Raw genomic sequence first — 25730 nt, forward strand, 5'->3', positions numbered from 1 at the left:
ACCAATGTCTGCATGCCTTAGCAAATACCTAATATCTTGGGGAACAAAGCCCCCCTCCATTGAGAATCACTGCTAGGCTGGGTGATTTTTCCAGTTGTTGTTGTTGTTGTTGTTTTTAAATAATTACACAGAGAGAATACAATTTTATCAGGTGATTCCAACCATGGAAGGTTTTTCAGGAATTCAGCTAGTTTTGGGGAGAGTTGAAGATAGAAATCCTGCAAAGTTGTTCAAGTGAAAAGAGGGTGTCACAAGAACTCAGTGAGTCCCCATGAAATCCATAGAATGCTGAATCAGCAAGTCCCCAGGCAGCACCCCGCCCCCGCCCCCAGCCCCCTTCTCAGTCCAGCTCTGTCTCTGTTTCTCCATTCCAGGATCCAGTGCCAGCTGCAACTGCTCTTGGTGTCAGTTAGTGCAAATATCCAAGGGAGGAATCTGATTGGTCTGGCTTATCTTTCCAAGCCACGCCCATGAGTCCTGCTGTGCTTAGAACAAGGGTCAGCAGGCCAAGTCAGCTGCATCCTGGGCTGAAGGAAAAAGGAATCCTGTGCCTCAGAACAGGGACTGAAACCAGGGAATCTTCGGTGTGTGGGACGTGCTCTGATGCGCAGGCATCCCAAAGTACATCTGTATGACGGACAGCTGCAACAAAACATGGGTAACCAATTGTCCCAGGGTTTAAAACTAACTAGGTTTGATTGTTTTGTTGTTGTTTTAGATTTAAAGGTTTTTTTTTATATATAATGTTAAAATATACATAACATGGAAGTTCCTACTCTGACCATTTTAAGATGGCTGTCACCACCAGCCATCTCCAGAACATTTTCATCTTTCCAAACTGAAATATTTTTGTCCCAATTCAATTCTCCTCCCTCCCCAGGTTCTGGCAACCACTATCCAACTTTCTGTCTCTATGGACCTGGATACTCTCAGTATGTCACATAAGTGGAATTGGACAGTGTGATTTCACTTAGAATAATGTCCCCACATTTCAACCACATTGAAACATGTGTCAGAATGTCCTCATTTTTGAAGGACAAATAATACTCCATGTTTGTGTGTTTATTTCTTGGTAGACACTTGGGTTAGTTCTACCATTTGATTATTGTGGGTGGAACTGACTCATTTTTTTCCATATTTTTATTGTGCATTATAATTTTATATAACAGTAGGATTCATTGTTACATATTTGTATATGCACAGAATATAACAATATAATTTGGCCAATATCATTCAGCAGAGTTTCCCTTTCCCATTCCTCCTTCCTCAAAATATGTTATTTTTAACACAGAAATTCCTGTGTCCCCCCAAAAAAAAACTCTCAGTGCAGGGCAAACTAGAACAGTTGATCACTCTAGACACAGATCTAGCTGGTGCCCCAGAAACCAGAATCCCAGTGCAAAGAGGCAATGAAGGGAGTTCTGTCTGCATAGAGCATGATTTTGGTGTTCCAGAAAAGGTGACCCTTTTGCATAATCTCTGAGGTCAGAGCAGGCTAAAGAGAGGAGGCTGTCAGAGGTCCTCAATAGACCATTCAATTCACAGTGACAGAATCCATTACCTAGCCAGGTGTGGTGATGCATACCTGTGATTCCAGAGGCTCTGGAGGCTGAGGCAGGAGGATTGTGAGTTCAAAGCCAGCCTCAGCAATTTAGTGAGGCTCTAAGCAACTCAGTGAGACCCTCTCTTTAAAAATATTTTTTAAAAATGGGGCTGAAATTAAGGTTTTCGTTTCTCTTTTAAAAGAAAATGGAGACAAAACACAATTAAAAATACAATTTAAAAAGAAAAAAAAAACGGGGCTGAGATTGTGACTCAGCACCTGGCACATGTGACACCCTGGGTTCAATCCTTAGCACCACATATAAATAAATAAGTAAGTAAATAAATAAATAAATAAATAAAGGTATTGTGTCAACTACAACTAAAAATATATTTTTTAAATTTTATATATATATATATATATGTATATATGGGCTGAGGTTGTGGCTCAGTGGTTAAGCACCCCTGGGTTCAATCCTTGGTAAATAAAAAAGAAGAAGAAGAATCCATTGCCCAAATGGGACACCAAAGGTAACACTCTCTATATATGCACATGCATGTGTGCATGCACACACACTCACAAACACACACACACACTCTCTACAATGCCTAAACCTGGCCTTATTCATAAATACCAAAGTGCATCAAAGATCTGGCTCCTACAAAACTGAGGGGGTTTTTCATTAAAAGGAAACTTTATTTAAAAAAATCATGCATATTCAGTAAATCCAATATCTATTTCTTCCCTGTGTTTTGTGCATTATTTCTTGAATGTGCTAGCTGCCAAAGGTACCACTTTTTAATATATTTTTTTCACACTGCATTATTTGCAAGAAAACAGAATGCTCAGTTTCTGGCATTCGGGGTGGTTTTCTGGTATCGCTGTCAGTTGAACGGGCAGGGCTTCTGTTTTTCACGGTCTGTAATGTGGCATGTTGTGTGATAAGATCGGGAACAGTAGGTTTTGGGGAGGTGTAATGTTCTATTTGCATGAGTTTCCCAACTGCTAGTGCTGACAGACTTGAACATCTTTCAGGTCTGAAATATTTTAGATCTTTGGTGGCATTGGAGATGGGTGGAGGGAAAGGAAACTTTTTAAAAATAAAAGTACATGATCTGTTTATTATGAAACCACGTCATACTTTTTGTTCTTTAAATCTTGGATTTGAAATTTCAGCAATATGATACTGTCTTTGGTTTACTGGTATTGTGCAGAATTTTAAAGGTGTATTTTAGATGCTTCAGTTACATTTTCTATTTTCATTAGATAAAAATCTCTGTTTCAGGGCTGAGGTTGTAACTCAACGGTAGAGCACTCACCTAGCATATGCAAGGCCCTGGGTTTGATCTTCAGCACCACATAAAAATAAATAAATAAAATAAAAAGGTATTGTGTCCAACTTCAACTAAAAAAAAATAAATATTAAAAGAAAAAGGAAAAAAAAAAAAAAAGCTCTGTTTCACCAGGCGAGGCACTTACTTATAATCCCAAGCGACTCGGGAGGCTGAGACAGTAGGATCATGAGTTCAAAGTCAGCCTCAGCAATGACGAGGTGCTAAGCAACTCAGTGAGCCCCTGTCTCTAAATAAAACACAAAATAGGGCTGGGGATGTGGCTTAGTAGTCGAGTGCCCCTGAGTTCAATCCCCAGTACCAAAAAAAAAAAGAGGCTCTGTCTCCTAAAACTTATAATGTCTTGCCAACACATATTAGGTGAACTGGATAAACTATAAGGAAGTCAAAAGAACTCATAATGGTGATATGATATCAATCATCATAAACAAAGTAAAGAGGCAATGGAGCCTCATTCTAAAGCTCAAGCTGATATCTTCCCTCCAAGGATCAGAACTGTCAAAGGGGTGTTTCTGGTTCCTTGGGAAGCGTGGGTCCGCCTGGCCTTCAGCAACCCTCCAACTCAACATGTTAAAACATTAGAACACCCACGTGGCTGGGAATGATTGAAAAGTTCAAATTGTGAATAATGATATTTCAGAAGGTCAAAGCTCCCCTGGTGCTGAGCCATGGTGGCCTGAAGCAGAGTCACAAAGCTGTCTACACACCCAGAAGCCCAAGGTTGGGAAGGGGTGCCTCGTCAGTTCATGGGGTACAGTGAGGCCAAAATACACCCAGACTTATAAATTAGGACACTCAGGTGGCCTTCCCAGGGGTGTGCATGGGCCTGGCCCTTGCCCAAGAATCCATTCCCCTTCCTTAGAATAAAAGCCCTGATTTCCCCCAATGAAGGCCTTAGAATTTTTTTTTTTTTTTTTTTTTTTTTTTTTTTGTACTGAGGATCAAACCCAGGGGCACTCTTCCACTGAGCTACACTCTTAGCCCTTTTAGTTTTATTTTGAGATGGTCTCACTAAGTTGCCCAGGTTGGTCTAGGAACTTATCCTCCTACCTCAGCCTCCCTGGTTACTGGTATTACAGGCATGCACCACGGTGCCCAGCAGAACATAGGATCTTTTTTTAAAAAATATTTTATTAGTTGTTAATAACCTTTATTTATTTCTGTGTGGTGCTGAGGATTGAACCCAGGGCCTCATGCATGCTAGGCAAGCGCTCCACCCCTGAGCCCCAGCCCCAGCACCCAGCATAGGATCTGTATGTGAACTGGTGGTTTGTAAGCTCTCATTTTTGCTTTCCTTACCAAAAAAAAATTGTTCAAATTTCATATTTATTTTTAAATCTCTTGGAATTTTTCATGTAAAAAGTAATACATGAACGGATTGAAAAAAGTCAAACCAAGCAAAAGATAAACAGTTCAAGTAAGTCTCCCTCATCTCTTGACCTCAGCCTCCTACTTCTCTTCTGAACAGGAAATCACCATTCCCATTTTTTATTAATCTCTTTCTAGAAGAATTCTATACAAATACAGACATATTTATAAATACATAACCCCCATCTTCACACACACAAACATGGCAGCATGCTACACACATTGTTTGGTGCCCTACTCTTTCCCATTAAAATTTTAAAGATATTTGTTTGTTCACCCATGTTCTCGGTTCCCCCCAATAGCAACATCTTGCAAAACAATTGTACAATATCACAAGCAGGGTGTTCACGTTGATACAATTCATCTGCCCTGTTTTGAACATACATTTGTCTATTTTCCTATTGATGTACATTTGAGTAGTTTTCAGGTTGAGGATTTTTTTCAATAGTGCTTATACATATCTTCTGGTGAATGTACTTTTAGATTTCCTTGGGGACCGGGATTGCCAAGTCATGGGATAGGTATCCCATGGCTCTGGCAGTACTGCCAACAGTTTCCTGAGGTGGGCGAACTGGAGTTATACTTGATTCACAGCCTGGCCAACACTTTTCTATCCCCTTCATTTTATCCATTCTGGTGGGTGGTACTATATTTTGGTTTAATTTACATTTCTTTCATGACTAATGATGTTGGAAACAGTTTTTAATTTTCCCCAGACTTTTTTTCCTCCTAGCTTTTGATTGTGAAAATTTTCACAGACAGAAAAGTTGAAAAAATTATAGAATGAACACTCAGATGTCCAGTATTTAAGGTCTAACAGTTGCTAACCTTTTGTTTTGTGTGTGTGTGTGTGTGTGTGTGTGTGTGTAATTGTTTTGCTGGCCTGCTGTAAGTTTTAATTATAAAATGACACTTGATACACAATGACACCAGGAAGTATTTTCCAGGAATGGGCATTTTCTACACAACCACATAAGTGTGGTCATGTCTAACACAATGAATAGTCATGTCCTAAAATTTTTATCTGATAGTCTGTGCTTGAATCTCCCCCATTTGTCCTCAAAGTATTTATAATCTTTTTTTTTTTTTAGCCAGAGGCAAAGAAACCTGACTCACTGTATTTGATTGTCAGAGTTCTTTAAACAGACCCACCCCCAAGGATGACATCAATTTTTTTTTTCTTTTGGGAAGGGTCAAATTCTGTTCCAGTTGTCTGTATGAAGAATTTTTTTAAAAAAATACTCCAAAACTTAAGTGGTTTAAAACATCAATTTGATTTTACTTCACGACTTCGTGAATCACTAATTCTAGCAGGGCACAATCCAGTGATCCTTTTGTTCCATGTGACATTGATGAGGTCACTTATTCAGAGTTAGCTGTCAGATGGATGTGTCTGAAGGGTCCAAGATGGTGTCACTCTAATGTCTCACACCTTGGTTGAGATGGCAGGAAGAGATCCTCTTGGCTTGCTCATCAGAGAACGTCCTGTAGCCTCCCTGGCATGGTGGCTTCAGAGCAGAATGTTTTCTTATGTGATGATCACAGCTTTAAGGATGAGTGTTTGGCTGGATAGGACAGGAACTGCACTGTTTTTGAAGACCTAGCTGCAGAACTCTTGAGGCGAGGCATCATTTCTGTTGTCCTCTGTTATTTGAAGCAATCACAGAGCCCACCCAGATTCAAAGAATTGGCAGCTGTGTTTTTAAAACTGCCGTCTCCACCTTTTGACCACAAATAATTTGCCTTTCTCTCACATGCAAAATAATTCTTTTCCCAAGAATCCTTGCTATGGTTTAGATAAGTATCCTCAAAGGCCCAAGTGTCAAAAGCTTGGTCCCAAGGGAAAGGGAAAATACTGGGGAATGAAGTTGGCTAAATTATATTGTTATATCATGTGCACACGCAAATATGTAAACAAATCCCACCATTATGGACAAGTATAATGCACCAATAAAGAAATGTGGAAAAAAATTAAATTAAAAAATAAAAGACAATCATTGACCAACAAAGAAACCAACCAACCTTGGTTCCTGGCCTTTGACACTACTGGGAGGGGGCGGAGCCTTTAAGAGGTAGGACCACCTGGAGGTCTTAGGTCACTGGGGCATGCCCTGGAGGGGATAGTGGGACCCCGCCCTTCCTTTCCTCTCTTTCAAGTCCTGGCCCTGAGGTGAGCAGCTCTGCTCCAACAGGGGCTCCTGCTATGATGTGCTGCCACCACAGGTTGAAATCACAAGGCCAAAGGATCATGGACTGAAACCTCCAAAACTGTGAGCCAAAATAAACCTTCCCTCTTCGTAAGTTGACTATTTCATTTCCATTTCTTATAGAAATGGAAAGCTGACTAACATACTCCTCCAAAATCCCATCCTTTGATGACTTCAGGCTCAATGTTACTGCCTTTCTTTGCACTGGATCCCCTGGGAAGGGCGGTAGGACCGTATCATCAGGAGTCTTGGAAGCAAAGTGTTACTGTCTAGCTGAAAGAGCAGTGAGGCATGCCCTACAGATGCTTCAAGAGTATCTTATTTATCAACCAAAATAAGAAATGAATTTTTAAAAGTACCACAGGATAAAGATGGAAATCAAGGGTTATTATGGACTGCCTTGTGTTCCCCCAAAATTCACTTAAAGGCTTAACCCCCAATATGACTGTATTTAGAGGCAGGATCTTTAAAAGGTAATTAATGTTAAATGAGGTCATTATGATGGAACCCCAGTCCATCTTATAAGAGGAGAAAGAGACACCACGGATGTGCACAGAGGAAAGACACGTGAGAATACAGCAAGGAGACAGCCATCTGCACGCCAAGGAGAGCGGCCTCAGGAGCAACCATGATCGGGGACTTCCAGCCCTAGAACTGTAAAAAAATAAATTTCTGTTGTTGAAGCCGCACAGTCTGTGGTATTTTGCTATAGCAGCCCTCGTAGACTAATATACAGAACATGGGAGACTTGTGGCTTATCGAGGGATTTTGTTCTACAACCAGTGGGGAACTGTTGGGGTTATAAGGAGGGGAGTAACAGGATGCGAACTTCTAAGAAGTAAAAGCCCTGTGAAAGTAGTACCAAGAACTCTGGAATGGGGGAGAGTACAGACAGAGATCTGTTAGGGTTAGGGCTAGGAGCATGAGTGAGAAATGAGGGTCTGGGCTGGGGTGGAGCACAGTGATAGTTTTCTTGCCTGGTGTGTGCAAGGCCCTGGTTTTGATCCTTAGCCCTGGGGGAAAAAATGAGGGGGGCTTCAACAAAGACAATCAAACATAAAAGAGAATGATAAGAAGGTAGAATTGGCAGAATTTATTGGCTAGTTGGATATGGGGAAGTGAGAAAAGAAGTAGTACCAAATTCTTCCCAGGTTCCTGAGTTGGGTATTGATGGTAGTAGACATTCCTTTTCTAGACAGCTTCCTTTTTCCTAAAAGCACCCAGATGTGCCTCAGGCAAACCCCATCCTTCTCTGTTGTGCATGTTCTTTGGGGAAGCTGACCTCGGTCCCAGCTTTAGAGGGAGGCCTTGATGGACTCGTTCTGATTAGCATGTTTCAAGGCTCTCTTTATAGTTCCTGGTTCAGGAGTGACTGTGTGACATAAACCTGCCAATCAGGGTGAATTTCCAACTCTTGATTGGAATACTGAGATCAAATACTTGTCACCAAGAACAAGAAGTTTGAGAACCTGACTTAACTGGGAACTATACTGTGACCCCACAGGAAAGAGCCATAGACTGGAACTGATCATGCACAAACCAAAGTAGAGATAGGTTCCCAGTGGCATCCTTGAGCTGCTGGATTAACCAACCAGGAAGTCTTGGACTCTCCTGTTGTGGAGCTTGGAAATTCCCATGTTGTTTAAGCAGATTTGATTGGACTTTCCTGTTCCTTGTCATATAAAGACATGATAATCAGGTGACACTAGAGCCATTCATCAGGATACGCAATGCTAAAAGAACAGCTGGTTTGAAAGGAGGGATGTTCTATCCTGAGCTTCACAATCTCGCACCTTGCTCAAGGGTGATTCTTAGACTTAGATCAACATTTTTGGGTCCACTGTGTAAATCCTGCTCACACTAAGACCCTCTTAAACCCCTCTTATGTCCAGGTCAGAAGTCACCATACGTTCTATGCTCCTTAACGTTTAGGATGTGACTCTATTGATTGTTTTAGCACCTGGTGTCCTGCTTCCTCCATTGGCACTGGCTGACCTGTTTCACAGGCCAGAAGTATTCAAACTCATCTCTGCACTGGAATCTGCAGCCCAGGGCATCTAACAGGTACAAATGATGGCCATCCTCCTCTGTTTTCTCCCAAGCTAATGCATCTGCTCACCACCCCCCCCTTTGGACTAAGAGGAGCTCTGGCTATCAGACCATGGATTAAAATATATAATAGATTACCACCAAAAGATGAAACTACGGGAAACTATGGTAAGAAAGGTATTTTCGTCAAACTGGAAATGCAGAAAAAGAAAAGTTGACTTAACAAGTACCTCTGTTACAATGATGTAATATGTGCCTCTTTGCCAAGTGATGAGGGTGACACACAAACGATCTCTCTGAATAAATAAGATGGGTTTACAGTGTCTGTTAGTGCAGCTGAAGACTGTGGGAAGAAGCTAAAATGGGTGCTACCCACACGTAAGGTCGCATTGTGCCCATCAATTTATTTTGATCCCATGGAAGGCGTTTCGGAGCAGGGCTCAAGAAATAGCTCAACCAAAAGAACATTCAAATTAAAAAAAAAACATTCAAATTATATAAAAATGAACTTCAGTGATTTCAACCCATTAACCTTACATAATACAATTTCAAACATAGTACTGTAATTTTGAAATACAAAAAAAAAAAAAAACCCCAAATACAGTAATTTGATCTCATAGGTGATAAATTTTTTGCAGGAAACAAAAAAGCTGAATTGGCAAACAATAACTTATCACCTACAAGTACATTTAGTACCTTGAATCGGAGGAGCACCTAGGCATCCAGGCCTGGAGCAGTGAGGATAGTTATTTAACAAATGTTCGCCTCGTGCTTGCTAAATGCCAGGTATTGTTGGGAAGCTGAGGATTCAGGAGTGAACAAACTTCTGAATGATGGTGATAAGAATGTTTATGGAGCCTGTACTGTGGGCCAGCCCTGAGCTCGCGGCTGCTTGGGATATATTGGCTGATTTGTTCCACCCTCACAACTCTGTGAGCTCTTATCATTATCCCCATCTTTCAGATATAGGCACTCCTGAGAGTAAACCTACCCAAGGTCACAAAGCCAATTAAAGTGGCAGAAATTGGACTCTATGAGTTCCATAAGTAACACAGCACTTGAGTGGAAAGGGCTGCTAGAAATGCTTCACAGGGAGGGAATTAACCCATTTTAATTTGTATTCAGGGGTGAGAGTGTGGCTCAGTGGCAGATGGCTTGCCTAGCATACAAGCACTGGGTTTGATTCCCAAGACTGGAGGAAAAAAAAAAAGACATTTATAGCCAGGTGCCATTAGTGCATGCCTACAATCCCAGCAACTTGGGAGGCTGAGGTAGGAGGATTGCAAGTTCAAAGCCAGCCTCAGCAACTCTGTGAGGCCCTAAGCAACTTAGGGAGATCCTGTCTCAAAATAAAACATTTTTTAAAAAGGGTTGGGGATGTAGCTTAGTGGTTAAGCACCACTGGCCTCAATCCCTGGTACCAAAAAAAAAAAAAAAAAAAAAAAAAAAAAAAAAGGACATTTACTTGATTTGTTCAAGCATTGCACATTTCCAGTTGGTGTAAAGGTAAAATTCTGTATGGTTCTGTCAAAACTTCAACAAAATCTTCAGCAAAACTACTGGAGCTCAGTCAATGAGCTTTCATCATGACATTATTAATGACAAGTTCATGAATGTAGGAAATTACATGTGACTTAGCCTGAACCCTGGCAAACTATTTTTAACAACTTTAATTCAATATCTTCAGGGTTTTTCTTTTGTACTTTATAACCATTAAAAAAAATCTACATACTACCTGGACTATTAATTACTTAAAACTGATTCATTGGGCTTACTTGATGTTTTCAGGGAAGTTTAATATCACTGCTATAATTAAAGGGCCTCTAAATCATTCAATAAATATGTACGAAGTGTCTGACACACACAAGCAATAGGGATACAGCAGTGAAAAGCAGACTGAGAGGCACCCCCACTCCGGTGGAGCTAATGTTCTAGTAGGGGTAACAAATATTAGCCAGTAAATACATCAAATGCATGTGGTCAGTGCTTCCAGGAAAGAGGGAGTGTCTCAGTCTGTTTTGCGCTGCTGTAACAGAATAGCACTGACTGGGTATATAGAAAGAACAGAAATTCATTGTCTCAGAGTTCTGGAGGCTAAAAGTCCAAGAACAAGGTCCGGTAACTGAAGAGGGCCTTCCTGTTGTTCCCATATGAAACAGAAAGCAGAGGGCCATGAAAGGGGTAAGCTCTGTGTCCTTGTGGGCAAAAAAGAAGAAGATAAGCAGAACCTATCTCATGATTCCTTTTATCCTCCTGAATCCATTCATGAGGGCAAAACCCTTGTGACCAAAACACCTCCCACTAGGCCCCACCCCCAACACTGCTGCACTGGGGATTAAGTTTCCAACTGTGTTTCTTTCTTTTTTTTTCATTCCATTTTCCTTTATTTGGCATCTCAGAAACTGCATTAATACATGATTGTTCAAATAGTAGGCACTCACCGAAAGCAAGTTGGGTATAAATAGGAAATTAACAGAAGCAACATAGAAATCTACAATTCACAGGTGATTTTTTTTGGTAACATAGGATTTTTGCTTCACAAGAATATTTTTCCATGCCATTTCCATCTTTATCATACCCCTAAGCTGAACCGTGTTGCTTGGATATTGGCTTGTGCAACAGAAGAAAATAGGAAAACTATCTGGACTTTTGCTCCAGCCAAGGGAATGGGAGAAGATCAGGGGCAGGAGCGGGAATCTGTTCTGATACTTATTTAATTTGGCACAGCCCACGGACACGGCCTGGAGCTGGGTCTTGTAAGGCAGATATTCAAATCAGTTGGGAGCACAGAAGGCAAACTACATCTTTGACTTCAGCTGGAGGGGCGGACTTCTGGGCCTGGAGGGTTGGTGTGTGCAGGTGGAGAGGTCCCCTCTCCATCCATCACCGTCCAGCGGGAATTCTGACACCCGAGCTGGCACTCTGTGTGCTTCTGACTCCCCTCTGCTCTCCTCACTTGGTTCTCATCCAAAGCCTCATCCACCACATGCAGAGCTACAGCTTGGCCTCGAATTCTCTTCTGTGGACCCATTGGACCCCCTGCTTGTGGGATGGTTCACGTGAACCTTCTTCAACCTGGCCCAAACCGGGAGTTTTTCCTGGGACCTCCATGTTGTTTATGATCCAGTTGGAGAAAGGCCTAAGCAGTGGTGGTTTTGACTGTGTAAACCAGGACTCTGTGAGCGCCGTCCCCAAGGTCCGTCCCTGCGCGTCCAAGGCTGAGGTCCTTGGTGCTGCGCTGCAGAGCTGCACACTCAGCAGGACATCTAGGAGTTACTGCGCAGCCTCCTCCCCTCCACTCGTTCCTGAAGCATTACTATTCATTTTTTTATTGATTTTCAAAAATATGCAGTAAGGCAACATGCAGTTTCCAAGAGCTTCTAGAGTGGTGAAGCTTTTACTAGGTCACAACCTCGTTAATTTCCGTCCAGTTCTCATTCCTCCTTACTGAGCATAGCCCTACACTTGTGACCCAAGATTGCAGCCTGACTTTATGGCCTGCTTGCAAGTTACTCCCAGGGAGGAGGCCAGGGAGGAAAGGCTCCCTTAACCCTTCGGGCTACTGAGGGTTTTCAGTAACTTCCATCGGGAAAACCTAATGCTGTGAAGGACCCCCAGGCAAATCGTTCTCCATTCCTATGCATCCCAGGGTCCCTGTCCCAGAGCGGCTGATTTCAGTATCAAATCTCAGAAGATAATTCTCAAGCCCTTCATCCAATTTCCAAGCTTGTACTGTAAGCACCACTTCTCCAGCTGGGTGTTGTCTGGTGAGGTTTCACTGCCAACTTACATTCTGAAGGCTTTTACTGCTCATTCCTCTAAAAGGCCTCTTGATGCATCCAAATTCCAAAAATGGATGGGGTCCTTACCCAGGGCTGAGGACTAGGAATGCTGGGAGAAGAAGCACACTTCTTTCCCTGAGGAGCCCTATTTGGACAGGTCAGTGACTCAGTGGGTGCCTGCTGCCCTAGAACCCTGTAGGCATAGACAGGGACCAGATAGTAGGAAACTTCCTGGAAGAGGAGGATCTGGTGAGTCTTAAAGTTCACCTAGTTAAACAGGGTAGGGTGGAGCATCTCCAACACTGCTGCACTGGGGATTAAGTTTCCAACTGTATATTTTCTAACTTCCTTTCTTATTTCTTTTCTTTCTTTCTTTTTCTTTTCTTTTTTCTTTTTTTTCTTTTTCTTTCTTTTTTTTTTTTTTTTTTTTTTTTTTTTTGGTACCAGGAATTGAATCCAGGGGCACTCAACCTTGGAGCCACATTCCTAGACCTTTTTAAAATATTTGATTTGGAGACAAGACCTCACTAAGGTGCTTAGGGCCTCTGAGCCTGGCTTTAAACTCACAATCCTCCTGCCTCAGCCTCCTGAGCAGCTGGGATTACAGGTTTGCATCACCCTCACAACTCTGTGAGCTCTAATCATTATCCCCATCTTTCAGATATAGAAACTCCTGAGAGTAAACCTACCCAAGGTCACAAAGCCAATTAAAGTGGCAGAAATTGGACTCTATGAGTTCCATAAGTAACACGTGAATTCTGGGGGACACATTCCCACCATAGCAGGGGCATACCAAGTCTGAGTGGGGAATAGTTAAAATTTTAGATAGGGAAGGCCTCCTTGAGAGAGTGGCTCTTGAGAAAAACCTGAAAGAAGCAAGTCATGTGGAAATCTAAGAGAAAGGCAATCCAGACAGTGGGTACAGACCAGACAAAGCTCTGAGGGGTGAGGGGTGAGTGTGCTGGGGTATCCAAGGAATGACGGGGAGGCGGGGTCCTGGGCAGAAGCAAAAAGACCAGTTGGGGAAGCTAATACAAAACTCTAAGCAAGAGATGATGGTGGCTTGGGGGCGAGTGATGAGAAATGGCCAGATTCTGGAAATGGTGTGAAGACAGAGCCAGTATTTGCTAATGGGCCAGGGACAGAGGGTAAGAGTGGAAAAGGGGATCACGCAAAGCCCCAGAGGTGCAAGTTGGAGTCCAGTGTATTCTATATTCTTTCTCCCCCACCCCAGAAGTCCTCCCTACTCCTTGGATTTAGATTTATATCACTTGCAGCCCAACTTCCCTACTCAGTAAAGGACATTTGGTATTAGAAAGAGTAGATTTAGGGCTAGGATATAATTCAGTGGGGGAGAGTTTATGTGTGTGTGTGTGTGTGTGTGTGTGTGTGGTGCGCGCGCGCGTGCGCGTGCACACACACAGAAAGAACAGATTTTAAACTGGTTTTAAAATTTCTGAGGCTATGACTTTTTTTTTTTTTTTTTTGAGATGGGTCCACAGCAAGTTGCCCAAGCTGACCTAGACTCTCCATCTCCCTGTCTCAGCTTCCCAAGTAGCTGAGAATATAGATGTGGGCCACCAGGCCCAGCTGAGACTGTGACTTCTAAGTCTGGGGCATGTCCTCCAAAACACTTGTTTGATGTTCTAAAATATTATCACTTTATGGTTCTGCAGACTTCTAATGATAATACTGAAAAAATAATTCTATTTTTCAGGTATCCAGCAGAAACCTTTCAGAATACAGTACTGAAATTCTGTACATTATAAACATACTCAATGTACTCTGAATGTTACAAGTTTGCTGAAATTCTGCTTCATGGAATTCCAGTGCATTGATTAGAGAAGCATTCCTGTCTCTTATGATTTAAGCCTTAGACAGATCCACACTTGATAAACTATGTGCCACTTTTATCAAATGAATGGATGAGTTTAGCACCATAAACTCAAACTTCACTAAAGTTATTTATTTGTTTGTTTGTATGTTTGTTTTTGTGGTGCTGGGGATCAAACCCAGGGCCTCACATGTACTAGCCAGACACACTACCACTGAGCCACATCCCCAGCCCTAATTTTATTTTTATAGTTTATTCATTTATTAGTTCAAGGAAAGAGAGAATAAATAGAGTAACAGTATACAGCAATGAATGATAGTTTCATGATGAGTAAAGATATTAAATAAGAAAACCAAGGCCATCTGATTTTATCTTAAATACTGGCCTGTTACTTTAGCATTGCATTTAGAGCCAGTATTCTGGTTTCTGTACAAAAGTAATGCCTTTCGTTGACATTGGTAACTCACTAAGCATCTATCTTAATGGTTCCTACATTAAAAAAAATACCTTATTGTCCTTAGCAGTAAATAACCTACATTGCATTCAATTAGACAAATTAGTTTATATTTCTATTCCAAACTATATCCACTAATATACGTCCATCCATACCATGCACACATTCTATAATCAGAGAAATTCTATGCTATCAATATGAGTTACATTTACTTTTACACTGGATAGTGTAGTCAACTGAATGTTTTTTAAAAATATTAAGAAAGAAAAGAAATCTTCATGTAACTACTTCTGAATAGATAATTCCCAAATTCTAACACTTCCAAGCTGGTTCCTCTACAGGGCTGCAAATCTTTTGTCTAGTATCTTCTAGACTCATGCATCCCAACCTAAATGCATCCTCAAACTGCCCCTATTCCCATATTCTGAGTATCTATTTGTGACATCTCCATCCACCTGGTCAGCCAGGTTCAAAGTTTGAATCTTCGACGCCTGTCTATCCTTCACCTCCTATAACAAATCATTGGCCAGATATTACCCCTGAACAGTGCCCAAACTAACTTTCCAACATCTACCCTTTCCCTTCTTCCCCTCACTACCACAATTTTCTCTTTAAAGCTCAAATATGTTATTACTTGCTCAAAATCTTTTTAAAAAATATTATTTTTTCCCTCCCTCCTTCCATGGAATAGCCTAAATGCCTTAGAATCAAACCAAGCCTTTCCACAATTTGGCCAACTCCCCACTGCACTGTTTTGACTGTACCTGGGATTTAACTGGTGGAGGTGAACAAGTGATGACACAGTGGTCAGGAACACTGAAAGAAATTTTATTACTCAGTTTTCAGACGAAGGGCTGTTCTCTACCACATGGGCCACATGGGGAAGTAGCAGGGTCAGTGAATAGGCAGAGGGAAGGAGGGAAAGCATAGCTCTGGTAAGCCTTTGTTGTGGTTTCTGTGGGAAGAAATGGGGACACAGGGAGACAGGCTTGAGTAAACTTAGAATCAGATTGTTTGATCAGATTGTCAGTGGGCAGCAGAGTGGTCTCTAATTGTCCTGTACAGGATTCTGGGGTGATTTACCATGGTGCTTTAGGGCAGGGAGATATTGGCTTGGTGAGTGAATTAGATAAAGGAACTGACTGGTTTGTATAACAAAGACATGTTCAAAGACACTTGTTTGCAATCTCTAGGAATTAGCTGACTTTGGAGGGGTAATTCCTCTCTGGTTCTCCAATCCCCAAGATGTCAAAGCATCATGAAATACAAAAGATAGTTCCAAGATGGTAACAGCATCCAGGCTTCTGAGGCTAGCTCAGTGTAGCCTGCAGTGCTTAGGCCCAAGGGGATGCTCTTGCTAGACTGGCCTTTCCCTCCTAAATTAGGGCAGCAGTAGCCGCATCTTGGCTCCCCTCCATGGTGCTGAGTGAGCCCAAAGTGTGTCCATTGGAGACTGCAAGTATAGATGAATGGAATATTGCATGGTAGTTTGCAGATGACAGTTTTGATCTGAAAGTCAACCCAACAATAGGTGCATCTTTCATGATCAAAACTGTCCAGTTGCAAAATGAGCTATATAAATTCCTAACCTGGACTACAGCTGACAAGAACTATTGTGCCTTGGTACCAATATACCACAGGGGGTCAACCGCAGTATAATTGTTGATATCACACAAGAAGAGATATTTCAACATGAAGGGATTGTGAGAGCTTCGACAGCATGGCCCATCTCATATTATGGGTTTGAGAATATAGAGGCAGGCTGGGGATCCTGCCACCAGGTATCACCAAGCACTTGAGCCTTCTTCCTGCAAAAAGGACTTTCAGAAATTGACCAGTTCTCTTCTGTCTTTGAAGACTGCAGCAATGATATTCCAGTCTGTGAAGTTCTCTTATGTAAAGAATCTCTGAGATGCAAAGGAACGACATCAGTGGTTTTTGACTTTGTTGAAAAGGAAAGTATATAATTCTATGGATGGGAGGATTACATTTTTGAGCAGGTAATCAGGATTTTATGTAGTATTCATAAAGGAAAAAAAGCACTTTCATGATTCTTGAGGGGAGAAAAGGGCCTTTTGAGAGTGTAATTTCCCTGGTTTCTCATTACCACTTTAGAAGAAATTGTATTATTTAAAATGTTGTAGGTATTGTTAGCAGAAGGATAGTAATCATTACCTGAAGCTAACCTGGGTTATTTATAAGACTCAAGGAAATAATTTCATCCTGACTTCTGTAAAGCACATTTCATCTAATACAGATGCCCCTTTGATTTGATAGTAACCGCCCAATAAATCCACTGTAAATTTAAAATATCATCAAGTTGAAAATGCATTTAATACACCTAACCTACTTAATGCCCAACGCTAAGCTCCACACCAGGAAAACTTCCAGGAGGCCTGCCCTCCACGGCGCCAGCCCCTAGGTTTGTCGATTGCTTCTGCCTGGGCAGTGTTCCCGGCGCGGCAGCCCCGCCCTGATCGACTGCTCGGGTCTGGCCCGCCCCCGGGCGCGGGAAAATAAGTTTTTGTTGAGTTTTTATCCGGGCGGCGGCTGCAGTGATCTGCTCAACCCGAACCATTCCTCAGCGTCCTCGGCCTCTCCTTCTTCCTGGTCCCCCTCGAACCACACGAGTGCAGTCGAGGGGCCCAGCTCGCCACCATGTCCGAAGCTTATTTCCGGGTGGAGTCGGGTGCGCTGGGACCCGAGGAGAACTTTCTTTCCTTGGACGACATCCTGATGTCCCACGAGAAGCTGCCGGTGCGCACCGAGACGCCCATACCTCGCCTGGGCGCTTTCTTCCTGGAGCGGAGCGCGGGCGCGGAGCGGGACCACGAGCTGCCCCAGGTGAGAGCCGCCGGGGACCCGCCAGAGCCTCGCGCGAACCGCCGCTGCGTGTCGGTCCCGCCGAGCGCCTGCGCGTCAGGGTCGCGTCGCGTGGGCCTCCGCGCACTGCAGCAGCGCGCGGGGAACGGGAGCCGCCCGGTGCCGGGCGTGCCTCCGACCCTCCGGTACCACGTGACCCGACCCTCACTGGCCCCCTCTTCCCAGCTGGGGGACGGGTGGGAGCCCCCGACGGCACCCGCAGCCCTTCCTGAGGCCTTCCGGGTGCTAGCGTGGGCGGGGTCGGGGAGGAAGCTTTTCCGTCGGTGACCTGTCATCCTCCTCCGACCTCGTAGGTTGGTGTTGTCAGCCTAACAGAAAGGTTGGGTGGCTCGGCCAGGGCCCCCCAGTAAGCGGTGAGCTGGGATTCCAACCAGGGCCCTGTGGCTGCACACACAGGTTCGTCCCAGGACAGAGACTTGTAGTGGTTATTTTTCATTTCCTGTTTAACCTGTTTTGTTTAGAAGGATGTTTTTGTTTGGGCTGTTTTAGTTTTTATGAAAGTAACACAAATTTTTAAGTGAAATAGTAACTATATATATCTTATATATTAGATGTATATATACACCTAATATATATATTATTAATACATATATTAGATATATAGTATATATGTATATGTATATATACATGTAATGTAATATATATATACACACACACTATATATATATATATATATATATATATATATATATATATATATATATATATATATATATATATATCTACTTTGCTTTCCCACATAGGGCCTGTGTACATTTTTAGTGATGTCTTCAAAATTCACCTCTATATATTTTTAATATCTTTATTTATCTATTTTTATGTGGTGCCAACCATTGAACCCAGTGCCTCACACATGTTAGGCAAGCACTCTACCACTGAGCCACAACCCCAGCCCAACCTTCATACTTTTAAATGATATTCTTAAACTCATCTTTGTGATTTGTAAAAATGCAGACATTATTGACATCCCATTACAGTACATTGTACTTATTGTGTTAACTGGTAAACACGGAGATATGCTGCCATAACTTTATTCATATTTACTTAGTTTTTAACCTAATGTCCTTTTTCTATTTCAGGTTTCTATCTATGGTACCACATTGCATTTAGTAATCATGTCTTCTTAGGCTCCTTCTTAGCAGTAACAACTTTGAGATTTTACTTGTTTGTTGTTGTTGTTGTTGTTGTTTGTTTGATACTGTGCATTGAACCCAGGGGCACTTTACCACTGAGCTACATCCTTAGCTCTCAGAATTGCTTAGGGTGTCTCTAAGTTGCTGAGGCTGACCTTGAACTTGTGGTCCTCCTGGCCTCACTTGCTGGGATTATAGGCATGCACCACTGCCTTGCCTGCTGTTGCCTTTTAGTTAGTGTTTGCGTGACATTTTTTTCTGTCCTGTTTTCAACATTTCTGTGCCTTTATATTTAAGGCATGTCTCTTCTAAGCAGCATATAATTAGGTCTTTTCATTGAGTTTGGCAGTTTTTAATTGATGTATTTAATCCATTTACTTTTTTTTTTTATATTTATTTTTTAGTTCTCGGCGGACACAACATCTCTGTTGGTATGTGGTGCTGAGGATTGAACCCGGGTTGCACGCATGCCAGGCGAGCGCGCTACCGCTTGAGCCACATCCCCAGCCCCTCCATTTACTTTTAATTATTGATATGCTTGTGTTTATTTTTACCTTCCTATTGACCCTTCCCTTCTGGGATTCAAATTACTTGCATGTTAGATTTTTTCTTTTTCTTTTTTCTCACCGTATTTTATGTGTGTGTGTTGTGCTCTTGTCTATATTTTTTCTTGCATGGAAATTCCATTTGATGATTTTTTTTTAATATCTTTATTTTACATTTATATGGTGCCGAGAATTGAACCCAGTACCTTGCGCATGCTACCACTTGAGCCACATCCCCAGCCCCTTGATGATTTTTTTAAATTTTTTTTTTACCTGTACATGGACACAATATCTTTATTTTATTTATTTATTTTTATGTGGTACTGAGCATCGAATCCAGGACCTCACTCATGCAAGGCAAGCACTCTACCACTGAGCTACAAGCCCAGCCCTCCATTTGATTTTTAAGTCCTATTTTAAAGTTGGTGTCTGATTACCCTGATATTTGGTGTCAAATGTTTGGAGTTGCTCTTGGCCCCTCCATCCTGGCTGCTTTAGCAGATTTGAATTCAGACACAAACGTGTCTTCAGCCGGTGGTATCTTGTCAGAGCTCTGCTTACACCACCCACCTTCTCAAAGCTGCTCCTACCCTTTGCTGCAGTTCTCCCTAGTAAGAGTTTTATGCTTGTGTTGCTTCCTTTAAACTAATTATGTTTATCTTTGATTTTTTTTTTAATGAGATTTCTCTTAAAACTCAAGTTGATCTCATAGAAGTTGAGAATAGAATGGTGGTTACCAGAAGCTAAGGAGAGGATGGGGAGGTAAGGCTGGGGAGAACTTGATCAGTGAGTACTAAATTCTAGTTAGATAACGGTAGGAAGTGCTTGTGTGCTATTACATAGTAGAATGACGATAAATAATGATATATAATGTACGTGTTTAAAAAGCTAGAAGAAAGGACCAGGTGTGGTGGCTCATGCCTGTAATCCCAGCTACCAGGAGGATCACAAGTTAAAGGCCAGCCTGGGCAACTTAGCAAGACCTTGTCAAAATAAAATAAAAAGGGGCTGGGGTTATAGCTCAGATGGCAGAGTGCTTGCCTTGCATGCACAAGGCCCGGGGTTCAATCTCAGCACACAAACCCCCCAAAAAAATAAATAAAGTAAAACAAAAAGGACTGGGAATGTAGCTCAGAGGTAGAGTGTTCCTGGGTTCAGTCACCAGTACTACAAATAAGTAAATAAATTTAATAAAAATAGATGAGACTTCAACCCACACAGTTCATTTCTTCATTCACAACCAGGTCTTCTGCATATGACAGTCACACACACACACACCCCCCCCCCAAAGAGAACACACAGTGTCACCCAGGCGCTATGTTTTTTTTTTTTTTTTTGTCAGACATATTTACCATGCTATTTGTTTTTAAAATCTACCTCTTGTCTGACGCAGGGCTCGAAGATTGAACTCCCCTTGTGGCTGGCAAAAGGACTTTTTGACAACAAGAGGCGCATCCTTTCCGTGGAACTTCCCAAGATCTACCAACAGGCCTGGAGGACCGTGTTTAGTGCAGATGCCAATGTGGTAGACCTCCACAAAATGGGGCCTCATTTCTATGGATTTGGTTCCCAACTCCTGCATTTTGACAGTCCTGAGAATGCAGATATTTCTCAGTCTCTTCTGCAGGTAAATAACTGGTGTGAAGGCCTAGGATGCTACACTGGTCTCAGGAGCCAGCCAAATGTCACTTTAGTTTTTTATTATTCCACTTTGGCCTATAATTACAGCGTACCTGCCGTGTGTGTGTGTGTGTGTGTGTGTGTGTGTGAGTATGAGAATGAGAATATACCTGTCTCCTGTAACATGTATCATTCTTTACAGTAAGATTTTTTTCTGTGATCCCAGCAGTTCAGGAGACTGAGACAGGAGGATCGTGAGTTCAAAGCCAGCCTCAGCAAAAGCGAGGTGCTGAGCAACTCCGTGAGACTCTACCTCTAAATAAAATACAAAGTAGAACTGGGGATGTGGCTTAGTGGTTCAGTGCCCAAGTTCAATCCCTGTACATACACCCCCCCCAAAAAAAAAAAAATATGTCTTAGCTTTTTGAAATGTATAATTCATTATTGTTATCTGTAGTCACCCTACTGTGTAATAGAACTCCAGAACTTCCTCCTAACTATAATTTTAAAACATGACTTTTCAACTGCACTTGATATTTGCCTATAATTGGAACTAACAGCAAATCTAGGGAATGAGGAATAGGTAATGGTGAGTTACAAGCACTTAGATACACGATTCCAGCCCAGTTGCAGGTCTGCTCTAGGGGTTTCTAGTGGAAATACTTGAATGACTTGGTTATTTGTTCCCTTCTGTTGTTCTGTGGTTAGGACTTGGCTCTGCCATGAACTAATTGTGTGACTTGGTCAAGTGACTTGACCTCTCCAAGCATCAGTTCTGGAGATTAATAATAGTACCATGTAGTACCATTTAACACATGCAGTAAATAGTAACTATGCTATTTTTCATGAACAAAACCATGTTGTGTATATTATCATTCTTCGTAGTTTATTTTAACCCTTCATAATTTTATTATTTTTTATGTTAATATTAGAAGAAACATTTCCACCTGTTGAGATATAAGCAGTTGAAAGACTTTACTTCCTTATTTTTATTTTTATGAGAGCTGTTAACTTAAGACAGGTTTGCTCCCTGGGCTATGCCGACATCCTCCATCAGGCTTAAGGGTTCTTTGGCCCACCAACTACTAGTCCTACTTTTAATGTAAATAATAAAGAAAAATGTTGCTGTCCATTCAGAAAAAGGAAGTCTATATAGAGACTATAAGCTTGAACTCAAGCTTATGGAATTCTTTTGAGCAGAAAGATAAAAACAAGGAAAACCCATTTGTCTTACAGTGTTTGCAGCATATGTGCTTAAATTGGAGTCTTACCCTTCTTTAGTGAGCTGGGTGTTTTCTTTTCCCATCATTACTTTCAAGTGCTTTAGAGTTGCTTATAGATAGGGTGACTTCATCCTGACACAGTTGAAGAGACTGGAGCAGGGACTTGTGGTTTGTGCTCAGAGCCCAATTTAAAATGACATCGCTAGAGCTCGAGGGTCTCCATCCTGATTTCAGACGGAGAATGATAGAAACCACATTCAGGGCTGGGGTTGTGGCTCATTGGCAGAGCGCTTGCCTTGCACATGTGAGGCACTGGGTTTGATCCTCAGCACTACATTTAAAAAATAAATAAACAAAATAAAGATATTGTGTCCATGTATAACTTGAAAAAAAATATTAAAAAAAAAGAAACCACATTCAATTAAAAATGCTTGCAGTTGAAAGCTGTTGGCATGTGACTGCAGTACATTATTAGAGCCTTTGTTAACAATGACAATTATGAGTGATGCTCTTTTTTTGGTACCAGGCATTGAACCCAGGAGTTCTTAATCACTGAACCACAAGCTAGCCCTTTTTAAAATTTTTTTTATTTTGGGGAGATAGGGTCTTGCTAAATTGCTTAGGGCCTCACTATTTTGCTGAGGCTGGCTTTGAACATGCAATCTTCCTGCCTCATCCTCCTGAGCTTCTGGGATTATAGGCGTGCACCACCAAACTGGGCTGAGTAATGCTTTTTGAAAAGCTGGGTGCTTTACAGATATTACTTCATTGGTTTTCATAACAATTTTCCCAATAATTCATTTCACAGTTGAGGAAATCAAGGCTTGATAATATGCAGTAGCTTATTTGAGTGGTAGACAGCCACTCAGGCCTCTTTCTGAGTCCTGACAACAAATTCTTTCATGCCATACAAACATTACAGGATAAAAATGGATCTGGTTTTATGGGACGTGAGATCAACCCTGATTTCCCCTGTTCACTTCTTCTGCAGACGTTTATTGGACGTTTTCGCCGCATCATGGACTCCTCCCAGAATGCTTACAATGAAGACACTTCGGCACTGGTAGCCAAGCTAGATGAGATGGAGAGGGGCTTATTTCAAACAGGCCAGAAAGGACTGAATGACTTCCAGTGTTGGGAGAAGGGACAGGCTTCTCAGATCACAGCTTCCAGCCTTGTTCAGAATTATAAGAAGAGAAAATTCACTAACATGGAAGACTGAAGGCCAGAAGAACCCAGGATTGTTATTAGTGGATTTATCTCGTTTATGTCCTTGATAAGACCTAGCTGACCTTGTACAGGATCAGATTGTATCCCGTTTCATAACTTACATCCTGCAGTAGTTTCAGGAGTCAGGATTAACTGGTTGGGAAAGGATGCCCTGGCCCTGTGTGTCCTCTAGGCCTGTCCCACCCAGCCTGGGCCTTTTGACCCAAGAACCATAGCCAACGAGAAATCAAAGTCTGTGCTAAATAAGGATCAATGACATACATCACAGTCAAGTTGGAGCTGGGATTTCTTGTGTTGGGGAGTTTGGGCAGCATGAGATGTCCCTTTCACTATCTGCAAAGGGCAGGTACAAAGTGGGTCATCTTTGCCTGTTCACATCATGTTCTCTTGACTGTATTTGCCTCATCTTCCTCGTGGTTGAACAAAAGATAGCACCCCCATGATGTTGGCCCAACTCGTAAATATCTCCTGCTGCCTGCCTGCAGGGAATTAGCCCAATTTCCAAAACAGTCACCCAGTAGAGAGCAAAAGGGGAAGACAGGTGAATGGCACAGCAGAGAAGAGAAGGTGTTGTTTTTGTCCTCTGGTATCGGGGCTTTATGGACTGGAATCATCACTCTGCTGCCAAGCTAGAGGGGACATAGTTAAACTGAGCTCGTGTTTGTCTCTGATCTTTGGAGCACCCTCGCACTTATTCCATTCCTGTCTAGAAAGGCTGTCAGGGAATTGACCAGCCTTTGTTACATCTGGAAATTGGGACCAGAAGATTGCAGATTGTGAAGACCCCTGCTTAAAAAACATGGCAAAGGTTGAGGGGCAAGTTGTTTTTGCTACATTATTAAGTGGAGGATCCCCGACCATTTAAGGGAAACTGTTTAAGCAAGCTTGAAACTTCCCGGGAGAGCAAGGAGGAACTCAGGCTGAGTAGGAAACAGAATTTCCTGGGACCCATTGGACTGTCCAATGGGCAGTTTCTCCACACCACTGCTCCCTTTCCAGTCTCCCACCACTAATGAATACTGTCTTATTGTTGGATGTTTTAAAGGAATTTGGGTATCCAGATTGTGCAAATATCTTGATGCAAATTTAGAATGACAAGTGTTTTTTTAAATGCCTGTTTTAAGATGGAATTGATGTTTTTACAATTTGACTTTGGTGCTAAATAAGTGATCAGCTTTGCCTGTGAATACATTCTGTACGAGTGCTGTTTCTATCACTGGTGCTACAGATGATCAGCAGAGTCACCCGAGAATTTTGCCTTTGATCATATTTGACAATAATGCCCAAATAAACCCATGTTTTAGCAACTGCTCTTTTGTTTGTACATCCTCTAAATAGGAGGTATGTTATCTGTCAGAACGTGCATCTCCTAAGAAGACAAGTTCCACTGCTAGTGCACCAAGTATAGTAGTTAGGGCCCCAGAAGCGGTTCAGAGAAGAGCCTTTCACTCTGCTTTTGGCATCATTATCACAGACAGCTTTGTATTTAAAGACAATCCTAAAGCTGCTGCCATTTTTACCCCTTTCTTAAAAAAAGGGGGGGGGGCTACATGCTAAAAATATGAGGGCATGCATGTACAGAATTTATTCCATTTTAAATTTTGCACAAATTACATCACATGTAACTTTTGTGCCCATTTTTGTTGCACATCTGCCTGCAAACTTGTCAGATTAGCTCTCTTCCTGGTAATTCTCCCCAAGTCAGTTTTATTGGATTCCTTCAAGAAGGTGATTTTTTTTTCCCCCAAAAGAGTATAATTTGAATCAGCTACCAAATTTCTGCTGAAATCCAGGGAGTACATGTGTGCCCTTTCCCCTTAAGGGCTCTGTTCCCAGATAGCTGTGGCCTTAATGGTAGACACAACCTGTGTGCAGGTTTTTCCTAGGGACAATCTGGCCTGCAGGGAGGAGGGCTAGGCTTGGTCTTCCCTTTGGATTTCTCCTGTTCTCCTTGACCTCTGGACTCTGGGCAGCTTCAGGCATAGTCCTTGGATCACCATCTGAATGCTGTTGACTCCCCAGCTTGGATTGCCAGCTTGGCTCTCCCTCCAGACCTAGACTTGTAACCAACCACTTGCTTAATGTTTTGATTTCAGCACCTGCCCCAGCTTGGCAGAGATGGCTCTATTTGTTTAAAAACCTGTCCTGACCCCAGTGGTCTGAGATCACTTTTCTTACTGCTTCTATAACAGAGATCATTTGTTTCTTATTTTAAGTTAAAATTCCACCTCTGGGGCTGGGGTTGTGGCTCAGCGGTAGAGCACTCGCCTAGCACATGGGAGGGCCTGGGTTTGATCCTCAGCACCACATAAAAATAAATAGAAATAAAGGTATTAAAAAAAAATTCCACCTCCCTAAGAGAATTTTGAACACCTTACAGGGCTTCTCATTAGGCTTCCGGCACTCCTGGGCCTAAGATGTTTCTGGAATACTGTGTGAAGTATTAAAACTGGAATGCAGAACTCAAGGTCAGGTACACTCTGAATCTCTTCTGTTTTACCATCCTT

General features: G+C 42.1%; 1 protein-coding gene across 1 annotated transcript; it reads left to right on the forward strand.

The window, feature by feature from the left end:
- The first annotated feature begins 17054 nt into the window (after positions 1 to 17054).
- On the forward strand, positions 17055 to 24532 carry GINS3 (GINS complex subunit 3). The gene is made up of 3 exons (XM_081274830.1): positions 17055 to 17433; positions 20544 to 20777; positions 22985 to 24532. The coding sequence occupies exons 1-3, from the start codon at positions 17248 to 17250 to the stop codon at positions 23213 to 23215; spliced, it is 651 nt and encodes a 216-aa protein (XP_081130956.1). The 5' UTR covers positions 17055 to 17247; the 3' UTR covers positions 23216 to 24532.
- The last annotated feature ends 1198 nt before the right edge of the window (positions 24533 to 25730 follow it).

This window comes from Spermophilus citellus (assembly GCF_964194105.1).
Source record: "Spermophilus citellus genome assembly, chromosome: 18".
Taxonomy (NCBI): domain Eukaryota; kingdom Metazoa; phylum Chordata; class Mammalia; order Rodentia; family Sciuridae; genus Spermophilus; species Spermophilus citellus.